The sequence below is a fragment of the Sander lucioperca genome, chromosome 13 (assembly GCF_008315115.2).
Source record: "Sander lucioperca isolate FBNREF2018 chromosome 13, SLUC_FBN_1.2, whole genome shotgun sequence".
In the NCBI taxonomy this organism is placed as follows: Eukaryota; Metazoa; Chordata; class Actinopteri; order Perciformes; family Percidae; genus Sander; species Sander lucioperca.
The window spans coordinates 5,395,351-5,422,096 of NC_050185.1; the positions used below are offsets into that span (position 1 = coordinate 5,395,351).

The 26,746-nt window shown below is 43.6% G+C and overlaps 1 protein-coding gene across 11 annotated transcripts in view; it reads right to left on the reverse strand.

Annotated features, from left to right (window-relative positions):
• Positions 1-26,746, reverse strand: part of auts2a (activator of transcription and developmental regulator AUTS2 a) — a 348,592-nt gene that overhangs the window by 110,019 nt on the left and 211,827 nt on the right. For all 11 annotated transcript variants that reach the window (XM_031310791.2, XM_031310792.2, XM_031310799.2 and 8 more), the window contains one exon: positions 13,734-13,763. In XM_031310791.2, coding sequence (XP_031166651.1) covers positions 13,734-13,763 — 30 coding nt within the window. The remainder of the gene's footprint in view (positions 1-13,733; positions 13,764-26,746) is intronic.

A 26,746-nucleotide genomic window follows, 5' to 3' on the forward strand; every position in this document is an offset into this window, starting at 1 on the left:
TGCAGAGAAAGATCTGACCTAATTGTGTGCTGCCTGCTGGAGCCATGTATAGAGACATAATGATGCACAGCAAAAGCTATTGGTAGCCTTGACATGTGCCTGTATAGTATTCACTTTGTTCCTGTAATGCTTTTTTTCTAACCAGCTTCCATAGTGTAGTCGCCATGACTCAATCATTTTCCACATAAAAGAAAGGCACAGCTAAAACTATAGATAACAGATTTCTCAAAAATAGTCCTTGGTGATCCACCATCTTACAACATAATATGCTAGTCAACCTGGCCCTCCACTACATCCTCCGGCACCTGGACTCCGCAGGAACCTACGCCAGGATCCTGTTTGTGGACTTCAGCTCTGCCTTCAATACCATCATCCCGGCTCTGCTTCAGCAGAAACTCTCCCAGCTTGGTGTGCCTGACTCCACCTGCAGGTGGATCACTGACTTCCTGTCTGACAGGAAGCAGCATGTGAAGCTGGGGAAACACGTCTCCGACTCACAGACCATCAGCACCGGATCCCCCCAGGGCTGCGTTCTTTCTCCTCTGCTCTTCTCCCTGTACACCAACAGCTGCACCTCCAGTCACCAGTCCGTCAAGCTTCTGAAGTTTGCGGACGACACCTCCCTCATCGGACTCATCTCTGATGGAGACGAGTCCGCCTACAGGTGGGAGGCTGACCACCTGGTGACCTGGTGCAAGCAAAACAATCTAGAGCTCAATGCTCTAAAGACAGTGGAGATGGTTGTGGACTTCAGAAAGAACCCAGCCCCACCTGCCCCCATCACCCTCTGTGGCTCCACAATTGACACTGTGGAGTCTTTCCGCTTCCTGGGAACTACCATCTCCCAGGACCTCAAATGGGAGCTGAACATCAGCTCCCTCGTCAAGAAAGCACAACAGAGGATGTACTTCCTGCGGCAGCTGAAGAAATTCAACCTGCCAAAGACAATGATGGTGCACTTTTACACAGCCATCATTGAGTCCATCCTCACATCCTCCATCACCATCTGGTACGCTGCTGCCACTGCCAAGGACAAGGGCAGGCTGCAGCGTGTCATTCGGTCAGCTGAGAAGGTGATTGGCTGCAATCTGCCGCCGCTCCAGGTCCTATACGCCACCAGGACTCTGAAGCGTGCTGGTAAGATTGTGGCTGACCCCTCCCACCCCGGACACAAGCTCTTTGAGCCACTCCCCTCTGGCAGGAGGATGAGGTCCATAACCTCACGCCACATAAACAGTTTTTTCCCCTCCGCCACTAGCCTTCTAAACAAGGCTCGGAATCCATCCTGACTCTCTCCACACCCCACCTCTGGCTCCTCATGCCACTGTACCTACTCTGCTGTAGCGTCCCTTTTCACTACTGTTTAACTTATTTTACTATTTATTTAAATTTATTTTATCGTTATTAATACGTACTGTGTGTATATGTTTATACTTATATTGTTTATATCTTTTTATCCTTCTTATATTTGTATGTGTGACATGCTCCAACAACACCATGACAAATTCCTCGTATGTGCAACATACTTGGCAATAAAGCCCTTTCTGATTCTGATTCTGATTCTCAATTATTAATGGTGGTAAGAATGATCCGTTGGCACAGCTATTGGATTGGACCTGCCCCCACAGTCGGGATATTCAAAGACAGCCAACATCCCACTGTGCTGAATCAAAAGGAATGGAGTATTTACTACTTATGCAGCCTTTTGTACATTAGCCATTAGGGTGTTCTACTGATAGAGAAATATACATAAGGGTCAGCCACAGTTCTATACTTAGGTCCACCCGCCCCCGGGGGGTCTCACATCTCCCTCTGCTTTAATTTGAAATCACTCAGAGGCAAAATGGTAGCTGTTTGATTTATCCCTTATTACATTGCTTCTTAAGAATCTGTCAGGCGGCCTCATGAATTCATTCATCTCCATAAGCTTTCTCAGCGCCACTTAGGCCTTGTGTAATCTGGGTGAGACCCCTTATCACTTCATTTGCACAAGCAGGAGACTATCAATTCCTGTCCAGTATCTGGGCCAGGGGAATTAGAGCAGAGGTGTTTGGATGTGTCCGGACCGAGCTGCAGTGACCAGAAACTGATTACACATTGAAACACCATGCAGGTGTTCCATTCCACACTCTATATTTACAATATTAGTGAGCAGTAGTTAAATATATTTACTGCTTACACTCTTTTCAGTGTAGATCACAATCGACAGGCAATTTTCCACCATGAGTCACTGATGTATTGCCACTGTGAAAAAAGAGACACAAGCATTTAGCTGGTACCTAGCTACACACAGCAGACTCATAAAGGCAGACAATGGCTGAGCTTAATAATAAACAGAATAGATCCCATGAGTGTGGAGGACCCATCAAGCTGGGGAATTTCATTTAATTTCCCCGGGGCCGTCTATGTCTTGTACACATAATTAGAGCCCAACATGCAATGCTCCTTGTGCTTTGTCAATAATTCCCCAAGGAGCAATCAGGACAAGGGTTGGACATGCCTCTGTGACCTGGGCTACTTGCAACAAGCTCAGCCATCTAATTACACTGCATCTAACAAGCAGTGTGGTGGTGGTGGTGGTTGTAAGGGAAGGATGTGGGGGGGAAGGGGACCGGCCTGAGCTCAGGAGCCGACAGTGTACAGCCCCTTCTCAGAGCCCCTGATGTCATTAGGATTGTTTGTGGCTGCCGCCATGCATGCTGGGGCAGCGTTGTCATTCTGAACAAGCCTGTTCTCCATTTCCCTCATTTAGGATCCTCTGCTGTAGTGACTCACAGCCTCTGGTGGCTTACACAGCAGGCAATTAGGTATATGGTCCTCTACAGCAGTTAGTATACATTTCTGTGGTGTATAATAATCTATCTTATATCCATGACTACAAACATTGCTAGAAAACTATTTTAGCCAATGCAAAAGATGATTTACGTCACAAAGTCAAGTAACTAGGACTACCATTGAAAATTAGCCGACTGGCTAACACGTATTTACAGAAATGTTGATTGTCCTAGTAATAAAAACAAATCTTAAATTTTACGTGAGCCAGTTTTCACATTATCTTCACATACTGTACTGTTCAGTTAGAGTTGTTGCTGTATAATTCCCTGGAAATACCTCCTTTTTTTTTTTAGCTCAATAGGGCCATTTAATAGGATCTAATGACTATTGCTGATTGATTGCTGACTTATCAAGCAGAAGGTAAAAATACACAACTCAAATATCGAATCAAACATACACGTGAGAATGTAAGAGCTTGTGCATAAAAGCAAGAAAACTATGTTACAGGGAGAGATTTCTACTAAATTTGTAATCAGTGATCATATGTACTACATTATATCTACCATAGAATGCATTGCAGTCTGCAACCCTGTTAATTTAGTATAATTTACAGTCTTTGTGTTGAGTGCATTGGGTTTGCTTTTGCCATTTGACAAATGGCAGATAGAGAAATCCTTCCTTATTCCCTGGCTGCAGGGATAAAGCCATTGTCTGTGGGTGAGATGAGGTTGCTGTGGAGAGTGGAAAGACAGAGAGCCAGTCAATTCTGAACCAAGTTGCCTGCAGAAATCATTGGCTTGACAAAAGGGCAATGAGGGGGCAGAGGGTTTGTGTGAGAGTCACTGGCCCAGTTGCTGGGAGGGCTTATGTGCAGGTGAGCCGGGCCTTGACTGACATCCGCCGAGCGCAGTGAGAAAGTTTAACCTTGGCGTGTCGGAGAACTCACTCTCAGCAGGGAGAGAGGGCAGATATAAAGACAGTGACAGGAAGAGAGAGCGCGTGAGAGAAAAGAGATAGGCGCTGCAAAGGGCTTACTGCATAACAACAACCATTTTTTTTTTATAAGCTGGCCTGTTTCCAGAGACACTAGTTTGAACCCAAGGTCTTACGGCATGTATTATTAAAGACTGGTAACTGGCAACACTGCCTCATAAATAGAGATGAGGACAGACACCCGAGGAGCCGGGGTGCTGCTCAATCTTGATCGGCCACAAATCCACCGGCCTAACATGACCCAGAGGGTTCTACATGTATACAGTGTGCCACAGCACACTCTTCTACCCAGCAGCCCTCCGTTTGGTTTCTGTCATTGCACCTGACCAACGGCACCACATGAAGTAAATTCATTAAAGCGCACGTCAATTGCATAAAAGATGTACGTAATTTAGTTTGACTCAACATGTTTGGCAGCATGGGTGTTATTTTTGGCTTAGAGGTTAGGCCAATTTCAACAGTGCTGCTAAAACAACTTAGTGACATTATTAGAAATATGGGGAGAGCTAATGATGTGCTTAACAGATGGCTATGAACATAGTTCAATCAGTTACCAAGAATAATATGCCATGCCTTATATATCCTATTGATAAAAGAGTCTCGCTGCAAGAAGACTAATTGTTATATCATGTGTGCACAACTTCAACAGCGGAAAACATCTGCCACATTCTCCTCTCTCATTTCTTAGATACAGGACATAACATTTCTTTAACTGTGGTTTTGTTTTCACTCCAAAACCTCTCTGTATGTGGCCAATCTCATAAAGGCTTTGATATATGTACACAATTTGCCTGAGACATTTTTCTTTTCCAGGTCAGGAAAGATGGAAATGGATTTTTTTCCACAGGAGTGAGCATCTCAGTCAAACAGCATATTTATGGTTTCTTTTGTTGCTGATTGAATTATTTTCCATTCCCTGTGTTCTCAGCTTGCGCTGGGAATTGAATCATTGCCTTTGAAACATGATTCACTGCTGCAACTGTTTTTTTCCCCCACCATTCAATTTCAAGGACCTGGCAACCTTGTCCTATTCAAACGTGTGCATTATTACCTTTTATTGTTGGCCATAAATGAATGGTGAGGCTGAGCCCTCCAGAGGCAAGTGTAACACCTTTGGGCTTGTATAATATCACGTCTCAAGCTAAGAGTCAACCTTCTACAATCCCGTGTCTCAACATCAAAACGGCCATGCCCAAAGCTATCAGAAAGCATCACAAGGTAATCTAAAAAGCAATAGCAATGCTTATTGTGGATCCAAAAAAGTTTTTGATTGCATTCCACAAGCTTTTGAATAAAGGTGCCTTTGAGTGTCTGCACCTTTACAAAAAGAATAATCACGGTACTGCTGTGTCAATGTAATCAGCATGGGTCCAAATACTTCAACCACAACTTTAATAACTTGGCTTCTTTTGACCATTCAACAAATATTTAACAGACCAACACATTTAACATAGCAGAGTTTACACATTCCTGCCGTGCCTGGGAAAGGTCTCATATAAACTCAGACACGTCTGATAAATACAGAGCAGCAGGATGCCTTTTTAAACTGTAGACACCTTATCAGACTTTAACCGTTCCTGCAAGCAGATTGAATGCCAATTGTAAGCAATTGCGTAAATATTGAGTTTAGTCAAAGGACGTTGATTGGCTGTGCTGATGGGGGAAATGTGAGCGCAGGACTGAATTGCCAGCACTGTCCTTTCTTGGTAACTTGCACTGCTGGCAATCTGTTGGTGGACATTTGAAGTAGTGAGTGAAACTAAGGGTTAAGGGTTCCCACATTCACTTTGGTAAAAAGTTTGTGTTTGGTAATTTAAAACCCCAGAGGTGTGATATTCGTACTCATTTACACATTTTTAAAACTGAATGCTGAACATCAGTACAAACACTGACCTGATCATTCTTCTGAGTGAGACGTGTTGACACTAGGACACAAAGAGGGCCAGAAAACTGGGACGCTTTCATGATAGAATTTTAAACTTTGAAGGCTATTCATCAACTTTCTAAAAGCTTTCAAGGCCTTCTTTTATTTTTATCATACCAAATGAAATTAAAGACCTTACTTTAGGTGTTGGTTTTCTTTATCTTTCTCCGGTTGGTGACATGGATACACAACATTAATGGGATGTTGATTACCGTCCACATCTGATGCTGTGAGTGTTAGCAAGTGGTGATGAACTGTGATAAAATTAAGAAATTACCTGCTGGGACAATGAGGGGTTGCAAGCTGGAGCTAGCTACTGTAAATGGGTCACAGTGAACGTAGAGGAGGAAGGAGGAGGGACAGAGCCCCAGAGGCAAGCAAGCCTGCTCAGTCTCAAGTCTTGTCTAATGCAACACTTGCTACGCTGGTGAAACAACACAAGCTAGTTTTTGTTGAGAATGTGTTGTGTGCTTGAAGATTTGTCGCACTTAAGTTACTTAGAGCGGTGTTATATTTAAGAAACCAGGTGAGGAAAACCAGCAAAATGATCAAACCAAAAGGTTAACTAAATTTCACCTACAGTTAACACCTCAAAATAAGCCCGAGAAGTCTAAATACAAATTACATCCACAGTTTATCAACACGTAAGGGCACATGCCCAGCAATGGTGTAAATTAAGACTAACAAGATGCAATCTGTTGCCAGGGAAACATTACACATATAAATAACCTGTGTAGAGCATTGACAGGCTGACATCTTCACCTCATGTCACCATCTTATTTCAGAAGAAAAAAGGCACATGGAAATTTGTGTCAATTAGCCGCTTCCATTTAATTAGCAGTCAAAGGTCAGTCAGTCAAAGGGTGAAATGTCTCTCCTCTGACCTTTTCTCCTGTGGCCTTACACTCCACAGTGTCATTAGTGAGGGGCGGGATGAATTGCACTAAGAGGGAGGTTGGGAGGGGGGGGAGGAGAAGGGGAGGTCACAGGAGGAGGACAGGCGTGTGGGTGTGTGCATGTTTGTGCATGTGTGGGACTGTCTAGGGAGTGTTGCTGCCTGCTGACCTGGTCATCCATCAGACGGGGTCCATCCATCCATCCACCCCCACCCCCTCCCCTTTCCCCACCCAGGGCCCATCAGCGCGGCTCTCTGCCAGGCCTGGAATCTCCACATTAATTTCTCATCTGTGGCACCCTAATGAGCTCCGCCTGCTCGTCCACCTCTGAGACCCTACTGATTATCAGACGGGGGGGGCGACCATTTGTCAATGGCAAGAGGTGGCATTTACATGGCTGACCTTGCTGCCAAGGAGAGAGGAATCAGAAAATGGAGAAGCGAGAGGAGTAGGAAATAATAGAAAAGAAAAGCAATCAACAGCTGTGGAGCTCCACGCTGTTTGCCATCATGAGGCCTGTGTGAGACCATCCTTATTAATGGTAGTGAAGGTGGGGTGGATTTACGCTTTATGTTTTAAGGGTCCAAATGTCAATCTATTTATCTGTCTGTCCTTCTCTGGTGAAAACAGGTTGAGGTAGCAAACCTCGAGAAATAATTCAGAGGAACTTGTTAAATGACTTGTCAAAGGGGAATATGCTTGTTCCTTTTCTTTTTATCAACGTTTGAGTGTGTGTGGAGGCGAGCTGAGGGCCTGTGTGCACGCACCTCAGAGGGAGCAGGGATTTGCCGGTTATTGGATGGAGGAGAGCGGTGTAGGTCTGTGACACCCGCTAACCTTGGCCAGGACTACTGGGACTCCGGGGGTATCCATCACTGTGGCAGCCCCGAGACCCAGACCGGGGGAAAAGCCACAGAAGTTGCCGGGGGAGGGAAAAAAGCTAGTAAAAATTTAATGCACTCCGCAGAGCGGTCATGTCATACTTGGTTATGGAAAATAATCCCAGATGCCTGCAGTGCTAAAATGGAGCTGTAATGTGCTCGCCTCCTAACCCAGCCTGACAGCCATGATGTACGACTACTATTACCGGAAAATATCACTTCAACTAACCCGTGATCCGGCTCCGCTAAGGGTCATATTATCCATGAGGAACAAATTACACTCCCCCAAAGTAAATACAAATTTCCTACACTGACTGGGTACAAAGCGCAGAGGGGGGAGGGGGCAGGCGGGAACGTTACCTATGACAACGCTCTGCAGAGTGACAAGGATGATAAAATACATGACAAATCACTGGCTGACATGGTACTCTAGCGCAATCAGCCTCAGCCTCGGCCTAGCGAGCACCCACTCAAGCCTGTAAACACTACTCTCTTCCTTTGGAGGGGGCAAAACACATAATCTTTTAACGCTGACAAGTTGCTCTCTCCTTTTTATTACTCATCCTTCCCACTGCGGTGGAAAGAGGGAGGGTTGGGGGGGGGGGGAGGATATAAAATGGTTTTATGTACAGTGCTGCCGAGTGATTGAGAAACTCTTCTGCTGTAATTGCCTGAGGGGAAACGCAGTAAAACAATAAAGGAAGAGAAACAGCAAATATATTACCAGTTCAGATCTTTATTTTATGTCAAGGACAAACAGGTTCTCTCGGCTGCTCTAAAGCACCCATTCAGATCCCTCGCCTCCAATAAGAGCAAAGCACAGCAAATTACAGCACTCCGTTGCATGGCCATTAATAAGACGCAAAATGGCATTTGCAGCTTGTGGCTGCTGATAGAGCGAGTAAATAACACTTAAAGGTGTGGTCTCTATAAAAAAAAAAAGCCCAGAGGCAAGGGAAAGAGAAATAAAAAAAGCCATAAAGTGATAAAGTCCTGCAGATTACAGCACAGAGTCATTGTCTTCACAAAAGGCCTAAGTAACACGACTGATGAACAGTTAAGCTGGAGAAAGCACTTCAGCACTAGCAGATATTCATACTAAACTGTTTGACTGGCAGTTTCAAGGTGCCACTTACTAGCAAAAAATCACTTAAGCATTAGCAAGTCCAGACAGAGTGAGTACCTGAGTGCTCTTGACAATATTACAAAGACTGCTAAGACGAGGTGCAGACATGTGCCGAAAAATATTATTGTTTAGAGAATGTTCAGTGCATACATTTTTGAAAAGTAAAATTAAAGAGGCAGGGTTGCATTTACTGTACATTCATAAAGTATTTTTCTGAACGTGTGTTACTTAGCTGGATCATACACATGTTGAGGCTAAGGGGATGTTTCACAGCCCCTCCTAAAAGATCTCAGATGGTGGAAAACCTGTTAGTTTTAACTACACCATGAAACGAGGCAATGCTAACGCGGTTTTGGTGGCTGCACATGTAAGACACCTGAGGCTATGGGGCTCTTTTCAGTGTGTCCTGCCAGTAAAGTGGAGCATCCTAACTGGGAACAAGCTGCTCAAAATGAACAGGCCGGTCCTACCTAGACTTAATAAAAATGACCACCTGATCCTGCCTGGATCCACCAAAAAGGGTAGAGTGTGGAGAGGATGAATTCAAGAGCAAATTTTGCTGACTGACTGGGTTTCAGGAGAGGAAGATGGGCCAAGCCACACGACAGCAACAGACAAACGTGAACAATCCTTGCCAGAAAAAGCTTTGAGAGGTTTTTGGCCCCTCAGCAGGTGTTTTTTCTTGCATCCTACTGCCAACTTAGAAACCACATGATTCCTAAGTGGCCCAGTGTACAGTATAGGATGAAAAGAAGGCAAATCATCCCATTTTACACTTGCAACATAATATGAATGAGCAGTAAACAGTGAGGAACAAATGTATATTTTTTGTGCAGATGAGGAATCAGACATGTAGAGACATGCACTCAATGAGACACATTGTCAACCACATTAAATACTGAACACACATACAAAAGTATTTCTGTCATATTGTCCACGTATAGCCTATACCTTCAAAGCAGACGTATTCACCTTTCCCTTCTCATAATCTGAGTTCTGATTGGACTGCTTGATCCTGGCAGAGAGAAAGGAAGAGCAGTGGTAATAGGGGCCTTAGCACAGATGCTAATGATAACACATAAAGAGCTAATAATACCAGTGTTGTGTGACGAGTGACTGCAGTGAGCCTGCCTCCTGCCTGTGTCACACTATGCCATTAACAGGTCATGTTGGTGAGGGCCCATCCTACGGGTCACTTTATAATGAGCAAATGCTCTGAGAGTTTTACTCACACACTCTCACACAAACACACAAGCAGGATTGTGTGCACACATACTTTGAGATGCGAATAGCTGTCTCTTATCAGAGTCTGGCAGCTCCCGCCGACACGGCAGAGGCCTTCTACACCAGGCAGAACATGATTTCTCCTGGGAACACTTTTTCCATTTCCTGCTTTTGAAGGGAAACTAAATAAGCAACATTGGTCCTCATCTGAATACATTTGACCCATTAAAAATGACTCTGTGCTCCCACCCTTTTCTGTGCTGCAGTGTTAAAGTAGACCGTGTCGCCCACGGAATGCAAATGACAACAGTGGCAGTGGGTCTAGCGTGCCCGGCGCCTGGCAGGTGCAGATAGCGGCGGAGGTGACATGGACTGAGGAGGGGGTAAAAGTGTTGAGTGGGAGCTCCAATTAGTCCCTCACATTGAGGAAGAACACATGAGTCAGCCCCTGTCATAGGGATCCCCTATTTACTAATTCACTCCTCTGTTACTTTAACACACAATTAATCAATGACAGGAAGGTGTAGTCGGAGCTGTTCATCAGGAGCGTAACATGAGCCAGGGTGAATTAATACAGTCACTGGGGGGATTACAGCTTACCGTGCTCTCTCTCTCTTCTTGAAACAAAAAGGAATTGCCACCGAGACAGGAGCAATTTAAATCGACAACACTGAGTAATGGCTCAATTTGCTGCACAGTCTAAACACCACAAGCAAATGGCATTACTAAATCATGAGAGTGGATCTAGATCTCTGGTTAGAAGTTGTTGGATGATATCGCTGCTCTTAGAATCTATGAGGTACCTTCAAACACTGAATACCTGGATATTATAAATGGAGCTGCACCAAATACTTAAAACAGATGCGTAAGTACCAGGGATGGACTGGGACCAAAAATCAGCCCTGGCATTTGGCTCAGACCGGCCCACCACACAAGATCACAAATACCACCCGTCCTTGCGCTCCCCTGAATATGTATACCAACTCCTACTCCTTAAAACTACTAACGCCGTTAGTAAGCAAGACTCAGTGAGAGTTGACACATTAAATATTTTTTAAAAAGTGCCATTTATTAATACAATAACACGGTATACTCCTCACTGTTTTATCAAAACAAAAATATACACTGTATATATATATATATATTTATCATTTCAGGACTGAAGAGGACCTGTGCTTTAATTTGAAGAGGTCTATCATGAGTTTTTGTCTGCCAATGCAGATAGAAAAGCTACAATTCTCGTTAAGAAAGTTTGCATGATGTCCAACGTTTATCTAGGCTACTTTAAGGACACAAATGCACAAGCTTAAGGTTTGATGAACCTTAAAGTGGTGTTTTGCTTATTATTAAGATGTAGGCTACGTTTGTTGAATGCAAGGTAGCCTAATAATAATAAATGGTGAGAACATCATCAGTCAAGACTCAGATACCCGCACACTTAGCCAAACTAATGCAATCATACAGTAGCATGCCTACTTATTTTATTGTTTTGTGTTATCATCAACAGTTTGTCCACCACTCAGTTTTTGGCTCAGTTTTATCAAGGGGCAAAGTGTTTTAAGGGGAGTTCTGCTTACCACAGATTCTACCCTCACTCCCTCATCTCTGTCCCTCTCCTCCTGAGTCTCCTCACTGTGCATGCTACTGCCGCCGACACCGACACCACCACCACTATCATCAGCCACGGGAGCTGAAGAAGGTCCTGCTACTGCCGAAAACATGTCTGTCAATTTGACACAATTGGCAGTGTCTAGCTGAAGGGCCTGTTTCTTTTTCTCACGGAGCTTCTCTGCACCTCCTTTGCAGCAGTGATGCAGCATGATCTCTATCACTATTCTAGCCTGGCAGATGCACACTGAAACTGCATGCAGTTGTCCTGTTACCGTGTGTTTATCTTTCGCGCCGTGCACCGTTACGGACTAGTCCATTTCATTGTGAAAGTAGGGGGTGTTTGTGTAGGGACAGAAAACCTCTATGTGATATTTTTTACTTTTGGGCCAGCCCAGTGTCAATTGAAAAAACAATGGGCCGCCGATCTAGGCCTAGAACTTTTATGGGCCGGACAAAAAAAAAAGTAAAAAAAAAAAAAAAAAAAAAGTGTCGGCGGTTGGCCCAAAAAGCACGTTGGCCCACCGGGAAAGTGCCCGGTATGCCAGATGGCCAGTCCACCCTTGGTAGGTACTTACAAGCACTTGGATATTATAATACATAAACTTTGCTTTGACCACATGTGGCAGCCATTATTAAAACGGTACAGCTGCACTTTTTAAGACCAACAATGCAGGTATACAGAATGCCATGATGTCTTATGGTTGTTTTTAAACGTGCTATATAAATAAAATTGAACTGAACTGAACTTATACATCTATTTTTTCTCTATTTCCATAGCTATCTAGTTTGAGAGTAATTTGATCTTGCTAAAGATTTGATAGCCTTGTTGTAGTGGCCCATAAAGTAATTGAGGTGAATCAGGCTTAATTTGACATCTTCAAGAGAAAATGACAATAATGGACGCAGTTTTAGCTAAGCCATGAATATTCTGTATTAGCATTCACTATTTTACCTTTGAATGTTTTCTTGCTCCGCTCTCTTTAGATTTTTAACCTCGTTTATCCTTTTGTATTATATTAATTATTGTATATGTAATATTTGCACACTTACACTCCCAAGACGTAGAGGTTAGGCAATTACCACTGTATCATTTTGTCCTGCTTATGACCATGTGTCTCTAAAACTCATTTTCTGATTGGCCTGAACTCTGGTGTGTGATTTCACAGTCCCAAGATGACAAGAACAGGCAATATTGGCTGAATCTCAGTTTTCTTAAACGGTTTCTTTACTTGCTTCCCTTTCTCGGGTCTTGGTCCGTCCCACCGAGGAAGCATGGGAGAAATGGAGGAAATCATGCGAGGACAGAGGAAACGAGGAAATTGTTATAGAGGGATGAGACGTCCTTTCCTCTGAAGCGCCACGTGAGCCAGCTGTATGGGCGGCATTAGCAACCCTTTCAGCTCCTCAGAGATCCATCCTCAGGGCAGGAATAAGAGCTTAGAGACAGCCTTCACGAAGTAGGGCCAGAACAACTTCCGGTTCAAGCGAGGAGTGAGGCGATATCAAATAAGAGAACTGAAATTCAGCCCTAGGGGACACTATAACCTCACCTCAAGCATCAGCCCAAACTTTTGACTTTCAAATCAGTACACTACTGTACTGGAGATTTTTTGGGGTTAGCATTACAAGGCTAATTTGACCATTTCAAGTGAAAATTTAAGATTTTTTAAATCTGTAGAACTTGTTTGTTGGTGGCCGATTGTGTTTCCCTGCAAATATTTTGTTTATTTATTTTTTGGAATACTGCACCAAAAGTGAGAGAACAAGACCATAAACTTCTCAGCACATATAAGACGGTATTACACCACAGGAAGATGCTATAGATCTTGACAGGTGAAGATGTTATAACTGCATATAAATAATGCAACTAAGCGATCGTGTTACTTCTTATTAGCAAAAGAGTGTCTCAAAAACAGACAGATGGGTAAAAAGATAGATGATAGACATATAGATAGATATACTGTACAAACACAAGCACTGTACTTAATACTTTGATATGCTAGTCAGTGCTAGGTTTTAAGCAAAAGAAAGCCTGCACCCTCAGCCCTGGCTGCCACAGCAGTCTCATTTCAATCCTAAAAACCCAGAACAGTTCGATTTAGATTTTGCACATCATTAAGTCATTTATAATTAATGCACAGCTAATTAAGGCTTTCGCATAATTATTAACAGGATGTTTAATTCTAATTACATTAAATTCTCTGCCTTAAAGAGAGTCTAATATTTGAATTTTATGAAACCCGATAAAGGATGCCTGAAATGATCCAAGCACATTTAGTAGTATATGAAAATCACTGACTTACCTTGTCGTCTTGGTCACTCTCTGTGTCACACTGCGAAAACAAAGAAAAAGAAAGGCACAGCTGAAAATGAGGAATAATACATCTACATTCTTGTTTTATATTTGTCACTGATTAGATTGTATTCCATTTCAACACACGTGAGTGACATGATTTAATTTACTTTGCAAATGGCATATGCTGTTTAATGACAAAGTATCACTCTTATATTCAGTGTGTGAATATCATCAGATCACTTCATTAGCTGACACAAGCACCGGAATGTGAAACAAAAAGCATTTCTCATGAGCAGCCGTGCCCTTGTTAACATTAAAACCTATGCGAAACTCAGACGGAGCTGGAATCTCAAACACTAACCGCCACTAGAATTATAATTCCATGATGATGTGGGCTCCTGCTTGAGGCTGGGGATGGAGAAATGACGGGAAGAGGAAGGAAACTTTGTAATGGAGGGAGGAAAAAGTGGTTGGATTTCATTTTTTCTTTCCAATTTCAATTTCAAGGTCCACTTAATTCTTTATCAACTAATTAGTGTGATGCTGGGTGACTGGCGGCCCTCAACGTTGTGCATATGGCTGAGGTGCAGAGAAGCACTGGAGTCGGTAATGAAGAAGGCACTGGGGGGGAATATGGGCAGGGGTTGGCACAGTGTGTGTGTGTGTGTGTGTGTGTGTGTGTGTGTGTGTGTGTGTATGTGTGTGTGTGTGTGTGTGTGTGTGTGTGTGTGTAGGCAGGGGGACGGGGAGTGCAGGGAGGGGTTGGTGGGTGTCGATTAAAGTAGGGAGGGAGTGAAGGAAGGGGGTGAAATGATTGACAGCCCAGGGATTGAGCGACAGAAGGCCGTTTTTTCTATCGCTCCTTTTTTTTCTTGCTTCCATCTCTTGTTTTTTGCTGATCTGGAGCCCTGCAGAGCTCAAAGGTAGCTGGCTGGGCTCGTGGCTGGTCTGTTTCTGAAGCTGGATGGTAAAAAAAAATGGGCCTTTGCAAGCTCAGCAGGAGCATAGCATCCAATTTACAGGCCTGTCCCACGCGGCCCCAGGGGCCGCCTGCGGCACACTGCCATGATGGTCAGCTCCAGCAGCTCATAAATTATGCAGAGGCAATAAACGCACTGGGCAAACACTCCTCAGACATTTTCCTGCTCTCCATTTCTCTCCCACTGTCTTTCTCCACCACCCAGAACATTCCATCCCCCAGTTTAATACAGCCAGCAGCCGCATAGATTGTCAACTGGAAGAATAAATAAGGGTAATGAAAGACGAGTGTATGTGTGACACGTGAATGTCTGTGTAATGCAAAAAGCTACACACTGTGTGCATTTATGCACATCTATTCTAGCTTGTGTCGGCCAAGTATCGCTCTCTCTCTCTTGTGGCCTCCCGCACAGCACTGACTGATGCAGCAGCAGACAAGATCTGATGAGCAGTATTAGCCATCTCGACTGCTTCCATGTATTCAGGCCTCTCAGAATGTGAAAACAGTAATGCGACCGAGCACTCATTAGCTGCTTCTCTGCCTATGCACACTACACACCCGGGAACACAGGCATGCAAGTGGTTCAAATAATGGACGTCATTTGAGTTTTTCCATTGTGTTGTGATCCATGAAAAAACACTACCAGCCTTTCTTTCTTGTGTTCCCCTTTTTTTCTCTCTCCCTCCTTTCCCTGTTCGCTGGCTGTGCAGCCAATTGCTTTGATTGCCAAGATAGAAGCCGGCTGGAATGACTTGCCCTTGCTTGTGAAGCAAATGGAACATGCTAATGGAACTCATCGTATTACCCGATGCAAAAGTGCCATAGCTCATTACTTTAAGATAAAAGGATATCATTGTAGACGGCAAGCAGAATTGACTTTCTGTGCTGCGACTTGATGATGATTTAATCAACTGCTCTCTTTCACTTCTCATCCCTACGCCTGTCGCTTTCGCAGGTGCCACTAAGCGAGGCACTCACACGGCTAGTGGGGGAGAGAAAAGAAAAGAAATTGCTGTCATTATTTTTTTCTCGGAATAGAGGTATGCAAATTTCCCAGAGCGTCAAAGGGTGGAAAAAAGGGAAAACTTAATAAAATGGAAATACCTTTATAATGAGCAAAGTAAAAAATCCTGAGATCAGGCCTGACAGGCAAGGGCAGGCAATTTGATCGTCCTTACAGTGCAGGCGCCAAAGCTCCCTTGAACTCGCTGCTCAAGTATAGAGCAAAAAGTAACAAATAATAACATCTCTAAAAGATTAAAAACACATCTCAGGCATACAAACAAGTCAGAGCTGTCACTCACTGATAAGTGATCATAGTAAACTAATGCGTTGCCTCATACATAAAGCAACCTGAGGCGGGGGAGAAGAATCCCTGCGTATCTGGAATTTCTTCCCTCCTTGTATTTCTACCTACTGACTCTTACATTGGAAACGGAGATGGAAAGCTAGAAAGTCTTGGCTTTGCACTTGTAAATGTTATGAATTATTGCTACACCTCATCATTAATAACTGAGGCATGGTATAGTTTTAGGAGGTAAGCATAAGCTCAACAATTCTGTTATTGCTACTGATGGGTGAGCATATAAATCTGCAGAGCTATGGTTAACTGTAATGTCAAAAACACTTTATACCAATCCTGAGAAGCCATGTCTAATGAAAAGACATATGCCAGAGGGTTAAAATGAATAGATTATCCTGAAGAGAGAAAAAACACAACAACAATGGTGCTATTGAGATCAATGGAATAAGTTCCCTGACAGGCGGTAGGAAAGGGGTCTTATTTAAAGCAACATTCATGCACAATAAGGAAACCATTAGTCCTGGGAGGGGGCTGACAAAGAAAAGTGATACTCTATCCAGGCCGACTGCTATTTACACAGGGCCAGCATTATACTGTACAGCTCGACCCCAGTGTTAAGTTTAAGTAACACAGGAATGTCAAACATTAGCATCAGCTCTAAGAGCTGTTGATGTTGGCCTGTATCCGGAGCACTTCTGATTGCCCCGCTGCTCTCACGCGGGCCTCTCCTTTGGCTGAGTGCTCTTACAAATTTCCCTGCGCTCAGTCCAAGCATCAAGCCTTTTGTTTATATTGGTCTGAAAGCAGGAGTAAATTATTCTTGTCCTAAATCCTCTCCAGCTGAGAGTAATACTGGCTCAATACAAGGAAAACATAAGGAGCCATGGGCCGAATGCTAAATGCTGCAGCTATGCTATCGTTCATAGTAGCGGGGCACACCAAAGTCTCCTCCTCGAGCTACCCACAGAAAAATGTCTGTACTAAAAAGGTAACCACATCACACAGGGATGCGTGCAAAGCAACTATGCCATGTTCCCTTTTCCAACATAACCTTCTGGAAATCCACTGGTCCACAAATACTAACAGATGTTAAGTCGATCAAGAAAAAAATGGCATGCATAACTGATAATTCTGAAGGCAAACAGTGTGTGTAACAGGCTTTAATTTTGTATGTCTCTGGTGTTACAAGTTGTCTCTAATCTAATATTTTCGAAAATGGCATCTCATTGAGTCTGGATCTGTGATGGATGCGTATGGTCACCCCTATGACTGACATTAGCCTCAGGTTCTGCTGGTTTCTATCCATGGCCTTAGAATTAATTATGGTTGATATGGGCTTCATTAAAGCGCCCCGTTGCACAGAGGATAGTGTCTGTTTATCAGCCTGAGCCAGGTTGTCCTGCAGGATGGCTGAATGGGTTAAAGCCCAGGGAAGATGCCAACCTGCCTGCATGCCTGGGAGCTGGAAAGACAGCATGAAGGATGGCAGCCATTGCCAGGGTCAGCTATGACAGTGCCAATTTGATGTGCTGTTGTCAAGGGCTCCTCATTCCCCCCTCCCAACAGCTCCTTCCTGATATAGTTGCGCGTCCTGATGGGTTTCTGATGCAAACAGTCACATGGCAAAATGGTTTTCTCCCCTCCCGCCGCATCCTCCTCCATCTGCTGCTGGGCCTGAGTGCCGCCGACTGCCCGCCTGTCACAGCGTGCGTGGAAATTAGCTGGGGAGGAGGTGCTCGCTTGTGCTAATTACATTTTAATCATTGGAAATGTGTTGGCAAATCAAGCCTTGATTGCCATCTTGGAGCCCAGTGTTCCTCTCTGCAGGTTGGGGAGGGGGGTGGGGGTTTGTGGGGCTAGGATGTGGCTGAGCCCAGACACGCCAAACTGGACACCTCACTCTCCACCACAACTTGATATGGCGGCATGCCTGGCCTCCCACTGGGTAGAGGCTGTGCCACATTATTCATGGGGAATAGAGGAAGACCGGCATGGCGAAATGGGGATCTGTGCCACGCTTATTCTCAAATCCCCCACTCACACCTCCCGTACCCCTCTCTCTTTCTCACCCACACATTACACAGTCTGCCAGTCCCGCCACTGTGGATTGAGGAACAACAAATAGAGCCTGGCAGGAAGAGACTGATGAGCTCAGGGTTTGCTACACAGCACCTGCATCGGTGCACAAAGCTGGAGCAGCAGGCCCCGTCACAATATGCTCACAAATTACTTTCTTATAAAACAGAAATAAAAAAAGAGAAACTGACTTGGCTACATCAAATTTAGACTTTTTCAGAAACAAATAATCTTAAGGTTGGCAACATAAGTATGGTTGATACATGTTGATGACTGGAGATACAGATATGGTCCAGTTTGTTAAGCTGTACCAGACACACCAACATGGCCATTATGCTCAACTGCCGGCTTCATGCAGCTCCTTCACCCGTTGTGACTTGTGATATTAATGATGATCTTGCCGGAACAGACCTTCTGTTACAAAGCCCCTTTTCCTTGGTCAGTGTTAACCACTGCTACACTACAGACTGGCACTGTTTTTTTGGTTCATTACGAGTGTGAATCAAAACACACATACGCCCAAACGTACACTGTGACCAAGTGGCTTCACACTGGAGTGAACCTCAAACTAGAAATAAGACCAGCAGACACACACTTCATAAAACGATATCCATACTGTAAAAGTGCAGTTAAGTAAATGCACCTAAAAGTTCAGTGAGTGAAAGGGGAAATTCAACATGACATGCCTGACTGGGACAGATCATTAAAATAAGGAGAGTTCTGAGGCGATGACATCGAACATCTAATTTCCACAGCATCTGCTTGATGTCGAACTGTCATATAAAAGTATGTTAGGAAAGAGTAGACCTAAATCAGAAGGAAAAGAAAACAGCACAGCTTGAGTGTTTGAGACAGTCTATATGGTCACATAAGGCAAACGCCTCTTTCATTAGCCAAGAATGTTTCGTCAGGGAGGACCAGACGTCTGTCTGGACTAATATAGCCAGGACTGATCCACATGTGTAGCACTGGCCAAATGCAGCAGGCCAACATCTGAATGCAATTTCCCTTCAAATGTTAAACTTTATCCAGTAGATATTCAATTTGACCGCAGACTCTGGATCCCACTCACTGGGGCAGGGGAGCTAAAGGAGGGACGATGGCGGGAGGAGGGCAGAAAAATGAAACCGTCCATAAAATAATAACAACTTTATAGTCTTTGACCTCTGTTTCAATACTCTGGAGTACATTCTTTTTATGTTTTATTTCAGTGGACTGTGCCAAAAATTACTAAAAGAATATTTGAGAAAATGTCTAAACCTGACTCTTCTTATTACGGATTCCATATTGCTAAATCTCTAACGGTTTACATTATAATAGCACCAATAAAGTCACATCAGAGAGTTGGCTGTGCAATATCTGCAAAAGGACTCCATGTTGAGGTGTGAGCACAGAAGTGACAAAAGCCCCGTCTGAAACGCAGATACACAGACACGTTCACACACTTCTGGCTGCCTGGGATGAAAAGATATGTTCAGAAGGCATACAGGTGGTGTATGTGTATGGTGCTTTCTGTTTGAGTGTGGAGGAAGGTAGATATTTAACTCAACCGGAGATGTGGCAGCGTGCTACTGAAGTGATGCTTGGCAGAAACAGATGTTGCCGCAGGGTAAACCTCTCTGTTGATCAGTCCCATCCACCCACCCAACACGCACACACCTGACAAGGACCAGGGTAGGGAGGGAGGAACACAGAGGTGCAGCACTTTGCTTTCTTAAAAATCCATTTGTTACACAAGCAAGTTTCAGTATCTCTCCTTCTAGAAGCATCTCAATGCGGATCTCCCGGCAACAGGCGCCTGAAGGTGGGAAGTGTTTACTGGTTATCTGATAGAAAGGGAAAAACATAAGACACGGCTGCAGCACACAAGTGTGGGCGCATACAAAAACACCCACAAACACACACCTTAGCTCATCCCAACCCGGCACTGTTTCCATAAACCAATAGGGGACTGAGGCACGAAGCAGGTGGTAGATTAATCAAAGATTAATAGAAGGATTTTGAGATAATTACATACATCAAGTAGCATTGTTTGTGCAGTTATGGTGACTCCCCTGAGATGAGTCCTCTTGGTGTGTATTTTAAGTACCCCACATGCTAGACATTAACAATGATGGGATTTTGCATCTTCATTACATCAATCTGGCCATACACATAAAAAAATCAATTTGTGGATTGCTCCTAAAGAAGCACAATTCCCTGTGTATATTAAAGACAAACTGGATTTCTGTACCAGAAGAAGTGCCATGATGGAAGCAGTGAAATTCAGGATTGTGTATTGAACCTCAATAGTTTTAGTATCGACTGAAATGTGTCCGTAGCACCAAACGTTGAAAACTGCCAAATATAAAAAGCTGGCACTGAACTCAAATTCACACTTACTCAATTTCTGAGTTACATCAATCAATTTAGACTTTTACTTTAGACAAGATTGGTGTGTTTTAATATTAGTACTGACAACTGACACCATTGTATTTTATATTGTATCCTATCAGCAGTTTATATATATATATATACATACACACACACATATGTCCATATATACACATATGTACATATATACATACACACATACATACATATATACATACACACATACATACATACATATATACACACATACATATATATATATATATATATATATATATATATATAAGGACCCCTTATATAGAAAATAATCTCTGTCGGCCACCTCTAGTATTATTTATGACAATCATAGCTTGCATGTTCTTGGATGTATGCTTAACTACAGGCAGCAACCCTCTGTTGTCAAGAGATATAAACCTCATCAGCTTCCCTCAACTCCCACTTGCAGCCCTCCCTCCCTCCCTCCCTCCACACTGACTCATAGCTGAGGGGGGAGAAAAACATCAGGATTAGGTTCTGTGCCTCTAATCACTTAACTCCTCACACCTGATGGCACACTATTAACTTTGACTGTCTCCAGTGACCCCGTGGGTCGTTGCCCATCACATCAAGTTTTTATTAGGGAATTTTCCTCATCATTAGCCATGGCCTGGAAACGAGCCATTAATATTCATAGTGGCAAACCAAAATGAGGTCCCACTGATTTTCCATCATCCAAGCTATCTGCGCAGCTGCCGCCGTTAACAATCACCCCGGCGCTGCGCATTTGCCACGTATCATTATGGGGCTCCATAAAGCTCTCTCTCTGGGTCTGCAATGATGGGAAGGAGAGCAAGGTGGAGGAGGAGAAGGAGAAAAGTGTGAGGCTTGCAGCCAGCTGATGCCCGTCTGAAAGAAACCTCCCAGATCTGCCAACAATCTGCCTGGAAGTCTCATGCATAAAGGCCAGCACTGTCAGTGCTAACAACCCCTGCAAGCTCTGCCAGGGACACAGCTGAGATACTGAGTTCCCTCAGTGCTCTCACATCAGAGCACACATTGTTCATCAGTCTGTAATAGCAGCTAGGAATGCATCGCTTTGGAAAGGTTTAAAATCACTTCCACAAGAATTCTCTATTAGATATAATATATAATTCTCGTTATTTTCCAATGAATACTAAATGAAAAACCCAGTTACCATTGTGTCATTTACAAAGCAATACATCCTAAAAGAAATACAATATTTAGATTTTCCAGGAGTTCGTTCTGATATCTCTTCAAAGTAAGAGGCATTTAACTCGGCAGGATATCAGAACACCAGGAGTCTGAGTAAACACGTCCCATGGATCCAAAATGGCTGCTCGTGTTTCCACAGATTGCAGCTCGTCATCAAAACGATCCACCCAGCTCGTGCCTCTGCTTCTCTGTTACCAGAGAAGGGCATCTCACATCTCAGATGCCAGCAAGAGCAGGTGCTCAGGCTCCACACGGTGTGTGTGTGTGTGTACACACAGGCCTGATAAGGTGCCTCAGAGCAACAATGTCCCAGGCATCTCCTGCTGATAAGACTCCTCTCTCTTCCCTACTCACCCGAGCTGAGACTAAATTTCCCCGATGCAAGGTAAGGCCTCCTATGTGTCACGAGTGGGAGCAGCAATTAAGAGGCAACACCCTGACAGGTAGATATAAACGTCCCCCTTTTGCTCTTACGCTAGGCTACGTCCCACGGATGTGAGGTCAGTGCTCCTCACTGAATTCAATATGAAAATGATAACTGCACATCAGTTATGTGAGCTTATATGTGAGAGTCAGTCTGACAGGTAATTTAGTTTACATATTATATTTCTGGTGAATGCTGGATGTTATTAGTTGGGAACTGTTAAGTTGCCTGGGAATGAAAATGGTGTCTTGATTTTATAAACAGATTGCAAATTCAACAACTTTCAGTAGAATGAGGACATAAGGTGAGACACCAAAACAGATGCAACTGCTTCAGCACCGTCTTCCAAATAATTAGAGCTGCGGTGACAAAAACACTTTGTTATTCTCCTACTATGATTTGCTAGCTGTCGCAGTGTACATCTGAGTTGCCTCATTATACAGAAAGTAGTCAAATAAAAGCCGACACCGCACACTCCTGTCAGGATTCTGTCTACCACACATGCAAACAAGCGCAGATGAATAAACATTAGCTGTTGTTGAGGGCTGGTCTTTGAGCCGCGAGGCTCACAAAGATCCGCTTTGTACAAAATAAAAATATTTAATTTGAAAGACTGATGCAAGGCAAAATGAAATTAAAAGGAACCCATGCTAACTGCTAAAACAAATTACTTGCAGCGCGCTAAATTACATTTGCTCCTCCATCAGCGAGATCAAACGAGCCTAGTTTGACTCCCCTGCGCTAATGATTTCTTGCACTCACCTCTTTTTCATCCCAGGGGTGTTAATAAACACTCAGTCTGGTTTTTTGTGTTTGTTTGTTTGGTTTATTTATACATTTCCCAGCTCTACGTCTCATCTCGCTCCCTCCCTCTCTCGTACACTTTGCCCACGCCGGTAGCAGACTGGGTGAATTAGTGGGATCTAATGTAATCCCAGGGACAGCGGGCTTCTGAAAAACGTGCTCAATTAAAGCAGGATGAGCCCAGTGGGAGCGTCCCTGGCGGAGCGTGGGGTGACTGACGCAGCCCTTTGGTTGGGATTAATTAGCATGCTAAGTGGTAGAGCACGATAGCAGGCTGAAAGCCACGGAGCAGCCATCTGACATCCACCACCTCCCACAATACCAGCAGTACAGTCACGGTTCCAACCAGTCCAGCCCCCCCACTGGCCCTTAAAGTTTGATTTAACCTTCTGACAAAGACATACAGGTAGCACAATTTTAGTTTATTTTGAACATTTAAAAAACAAACAAAAAAACAAACAAAAAACTAACATTTCGTTACCTGTATGCCTTTGTCCGGAGGTTACATCAGGCTTTAAGGGCCAGTGGTGGGGCTGGACATGTTGGAACCGTGACTGTACTGCTGGTATTGTGGGAGGTATGGACTGAAGCCAACGACGAGGGGACTAAGAATGGTTGGGGAAGAGCATCCTGCTCAGAACATGTTCCATATCTGCACATCTTTGGTTGAGAAAATTACAAGTAAAATATCTTAAACTTTGTCTTGTTGATGTTTTTGCAGGCTCCTCAATCAACTTTTTAAAAATGATTTGCTTTTCAGCAGTAAATAGCCTGTCTAGGAGTAGGACCAAATATCGATACGGCAATATATCGTTCTTTGTGCGATACGATAATCGGGCGCCAAATATCAATATTTTAATGAATAAAATAAGGTGCTCTAAATAGATTTCCCTGCTCCCAGTGTTGCTATGTAATGGCTCCTCGAGGTGGCGCTCAACACATGAATGTGGAAAACTTGAACAGAAGTTAACTAGCCAAAGAGGAAGATGTTTTCAACGGGATGGCGGACAGCAGTTTGAGGAAAATAACAGATGCCCCAGCCATGTCTGGACCCATAGTTGCTCTATAGTTGTCATTTTAATTTACAGACTGAAAAACTTGTGCTGCAGAATTGTGCTGTTTTCTAACAGTTTGGACTTGCAGTGAATAAAGAGTGAAAACCTGCACTTAACCTTTTCACTGGCATTTTGTATTCATAGTTAGACCGATATTGTGATGTATCATTATGGGATTGTCTAGCAATATATTCATTATTGCAGAATTGCTGTATCGTGATATTATTGGTATCGTGAGCCATGCACGTTTGTATCATGTATCGCAAGGTACCCTGTGATTCCCACCTCTAGTCAACAGGCTGGATCGTACCACATCACCACACCATCGCTGAACTGAAGGATAGCTCCAGGACAGCCGAGTTGACCAAAGATAAGTGCATTAAAAAGAATGCAGTCTTGTTTTGCTCCTTGAAACCATTAGCAGTATGTTAACATTCGGTGAGTGAGTGAGTGGAGCTGTGCTCTCACAGACTTTCCAGACATTTGTCAAACTGTAATGTTTTGCAGTGCTTCATGTGTTTTCTGTTTGATTTCTGTACAGCACAATACCACAGAGCTCAGGCCCCAAGGCTCTATGCTCATATTGACTGCCCCAGCGGTGGACTTCAGGATGAAAGACAACCCAGGGATAAAAATGTTTGCCCACCAACCAGTAAAATGTGAACACAACAAAAAAACGGCAACATCTGCATTACATTCACATATCTGACTTTGTCAAAGGTTCTTCTTCTGTTCTTTAGCTGGCATGATTTCTACATTGTGTACTGCAATGCCAACACTTACACAAATATCTGATTACACAGTATTCTTTGTAGGGGTGCAACGGTTTGTATATTTGTGCCGAGTCATTGTACAGGGGGTTATGGTCCTGTGCACGCAGCTGCATGCAGAATACACCGTATGTAGATGGATGCACGTAATGCGGAACTAAAGTTCACAAGCACGAGCTACGCCAGGAAACGTTTAGCCGTACACCGTTAGCAACATGTGCTGAGGTTAGCACAACAAGCTGATTGGTGTGTGAGTCAGTAACACTATGGCGAGCGTAAATCAAACGCTGGAGCTGGAAGACCCGGTCAGCTACAACAGCAACAGAGAGAGAGAGAGAGAGCTGTGTATAAGACAAGGACAGTGTTTCAGCGTTGGAAACACATCCAACATGCTAATGCACATCCTAATTCTTAGGATTAATTATCATATATATAATATATAATAAAATTATTATAATTAATTTTTACTTTGCTCTGTAGCTGAAATTTCAGGGTCAGCTCCTCCAACAAAAATGCTTAGTGAATTACTGGTTAGGGTTCTGTAGAGCTTGACAAAAGAAAAACTCAGCTAATTGTTATCAGTGACAAGAGAATAGACTCAATCCATCTAAAGTTGAAAGAGTTCGAGCACACAGCTTTTTGGGAGACGGTGTCTTGTCAGTGAGCGAGGGTCAGCTGTCATGTGGTGTACTGGTGTTTTTCCAGGCCACTGGTTACTGCTCCCCTCGTGTGTTGTTATAGTGTCTCTGAATAAGTGATCATGCTCCAATAAAAACTGACCTACCCTTAGCTCCACTCAAGAGCTTTCAAGCCAACTCAGCACACAATATCGCACATAGTTTATGACAACTCCTCTCTTGGCTTTCTTACAGCCCAAAGACAATGGGAAGGAGAGAGGGAGAGAAAATCACTGGAGTGTTTTGTCAGCCGTAATTACTCTCCAATTATATGGTCAAAATATGGCATTACAGGGCACTTTGTTGTCCAGGCAGCCTGGCTTTGATCAAGTTGTGGCAGAATGTGTTTCACATTAGAGGCCCCACGATGATGTATGTTTCCTGTCACGACAAGGATAACAGTGAGGTCAGCAGAGCATGGATCCCCCCCCCCCCCCTCCCCTGCTGGGAGCAATAGCAATACCGCATCCATCCCTGATGCATACTCTGCTTCTCTCCAGCCAGTGAGTAAGGAGGAGAGAAGTGGGGTGACTCACAGAATAGATATCTTATAATAGATGCAAACCATGCTTTTGCCACAGGTCATAACTATAATCACCCACCTGTTGTCACGAGAAGGACACAGTTTGACATTGCAAAGAAAAGCAAACATAGGAGTGATGGATTCAATTTTACTGAGAAAAAGTTAAATTAAATAAAGCTTTTTCAGCTTTTCTCACCAACCCAGTGGTTAAAAAGTAGCCTTTGGTGTCTTTGTTGTAAACAAGCACTATCTATTCACATCCAGCATGTCTCACCATAATGTGACTGCGTGTATCCTTAAGGCTGTAAAATATGATTTTACAAAGCATTTCCACACAGCTTTTTTAAATGTTTTCTCTTCTATTACTGGCACACTGCTACTTTTTTACTTTTACTAAGCGTTAAAGTCCTCTGTAGTCACTGTGAGATTGTGTTCAGTAAATCACAGCTCTACAGCGCCACAAGTGGTCCAAATCTCCTCCAAATGAGAGCAGGATATGTTAAACGTGATGTTATCTGTGGGTAATGTCATGGTGGAAGTGAACCCTGAGGTCAGCTTCAGTGGTGTGAAGATGATGGACCATTCATCACTTTATCACACAGCCAAGGTAAGAGACTGTTGCACTGGAGCCCTGCAGCTGACATTATGTATTAACACTGAGTGTTCAAGGAAAATTACAATGCAATTTGAATGTGCTCGTTTTCATCCAACACATTCTCTTTTGGGTTGGCAGTGCTCTGACACAACCCACTTATCAAAGACGCCAAAGATGTGGGTAAAGAAAAACATTTCACTACAGCATCTCCGAGCTGAGCAGAGCTTGC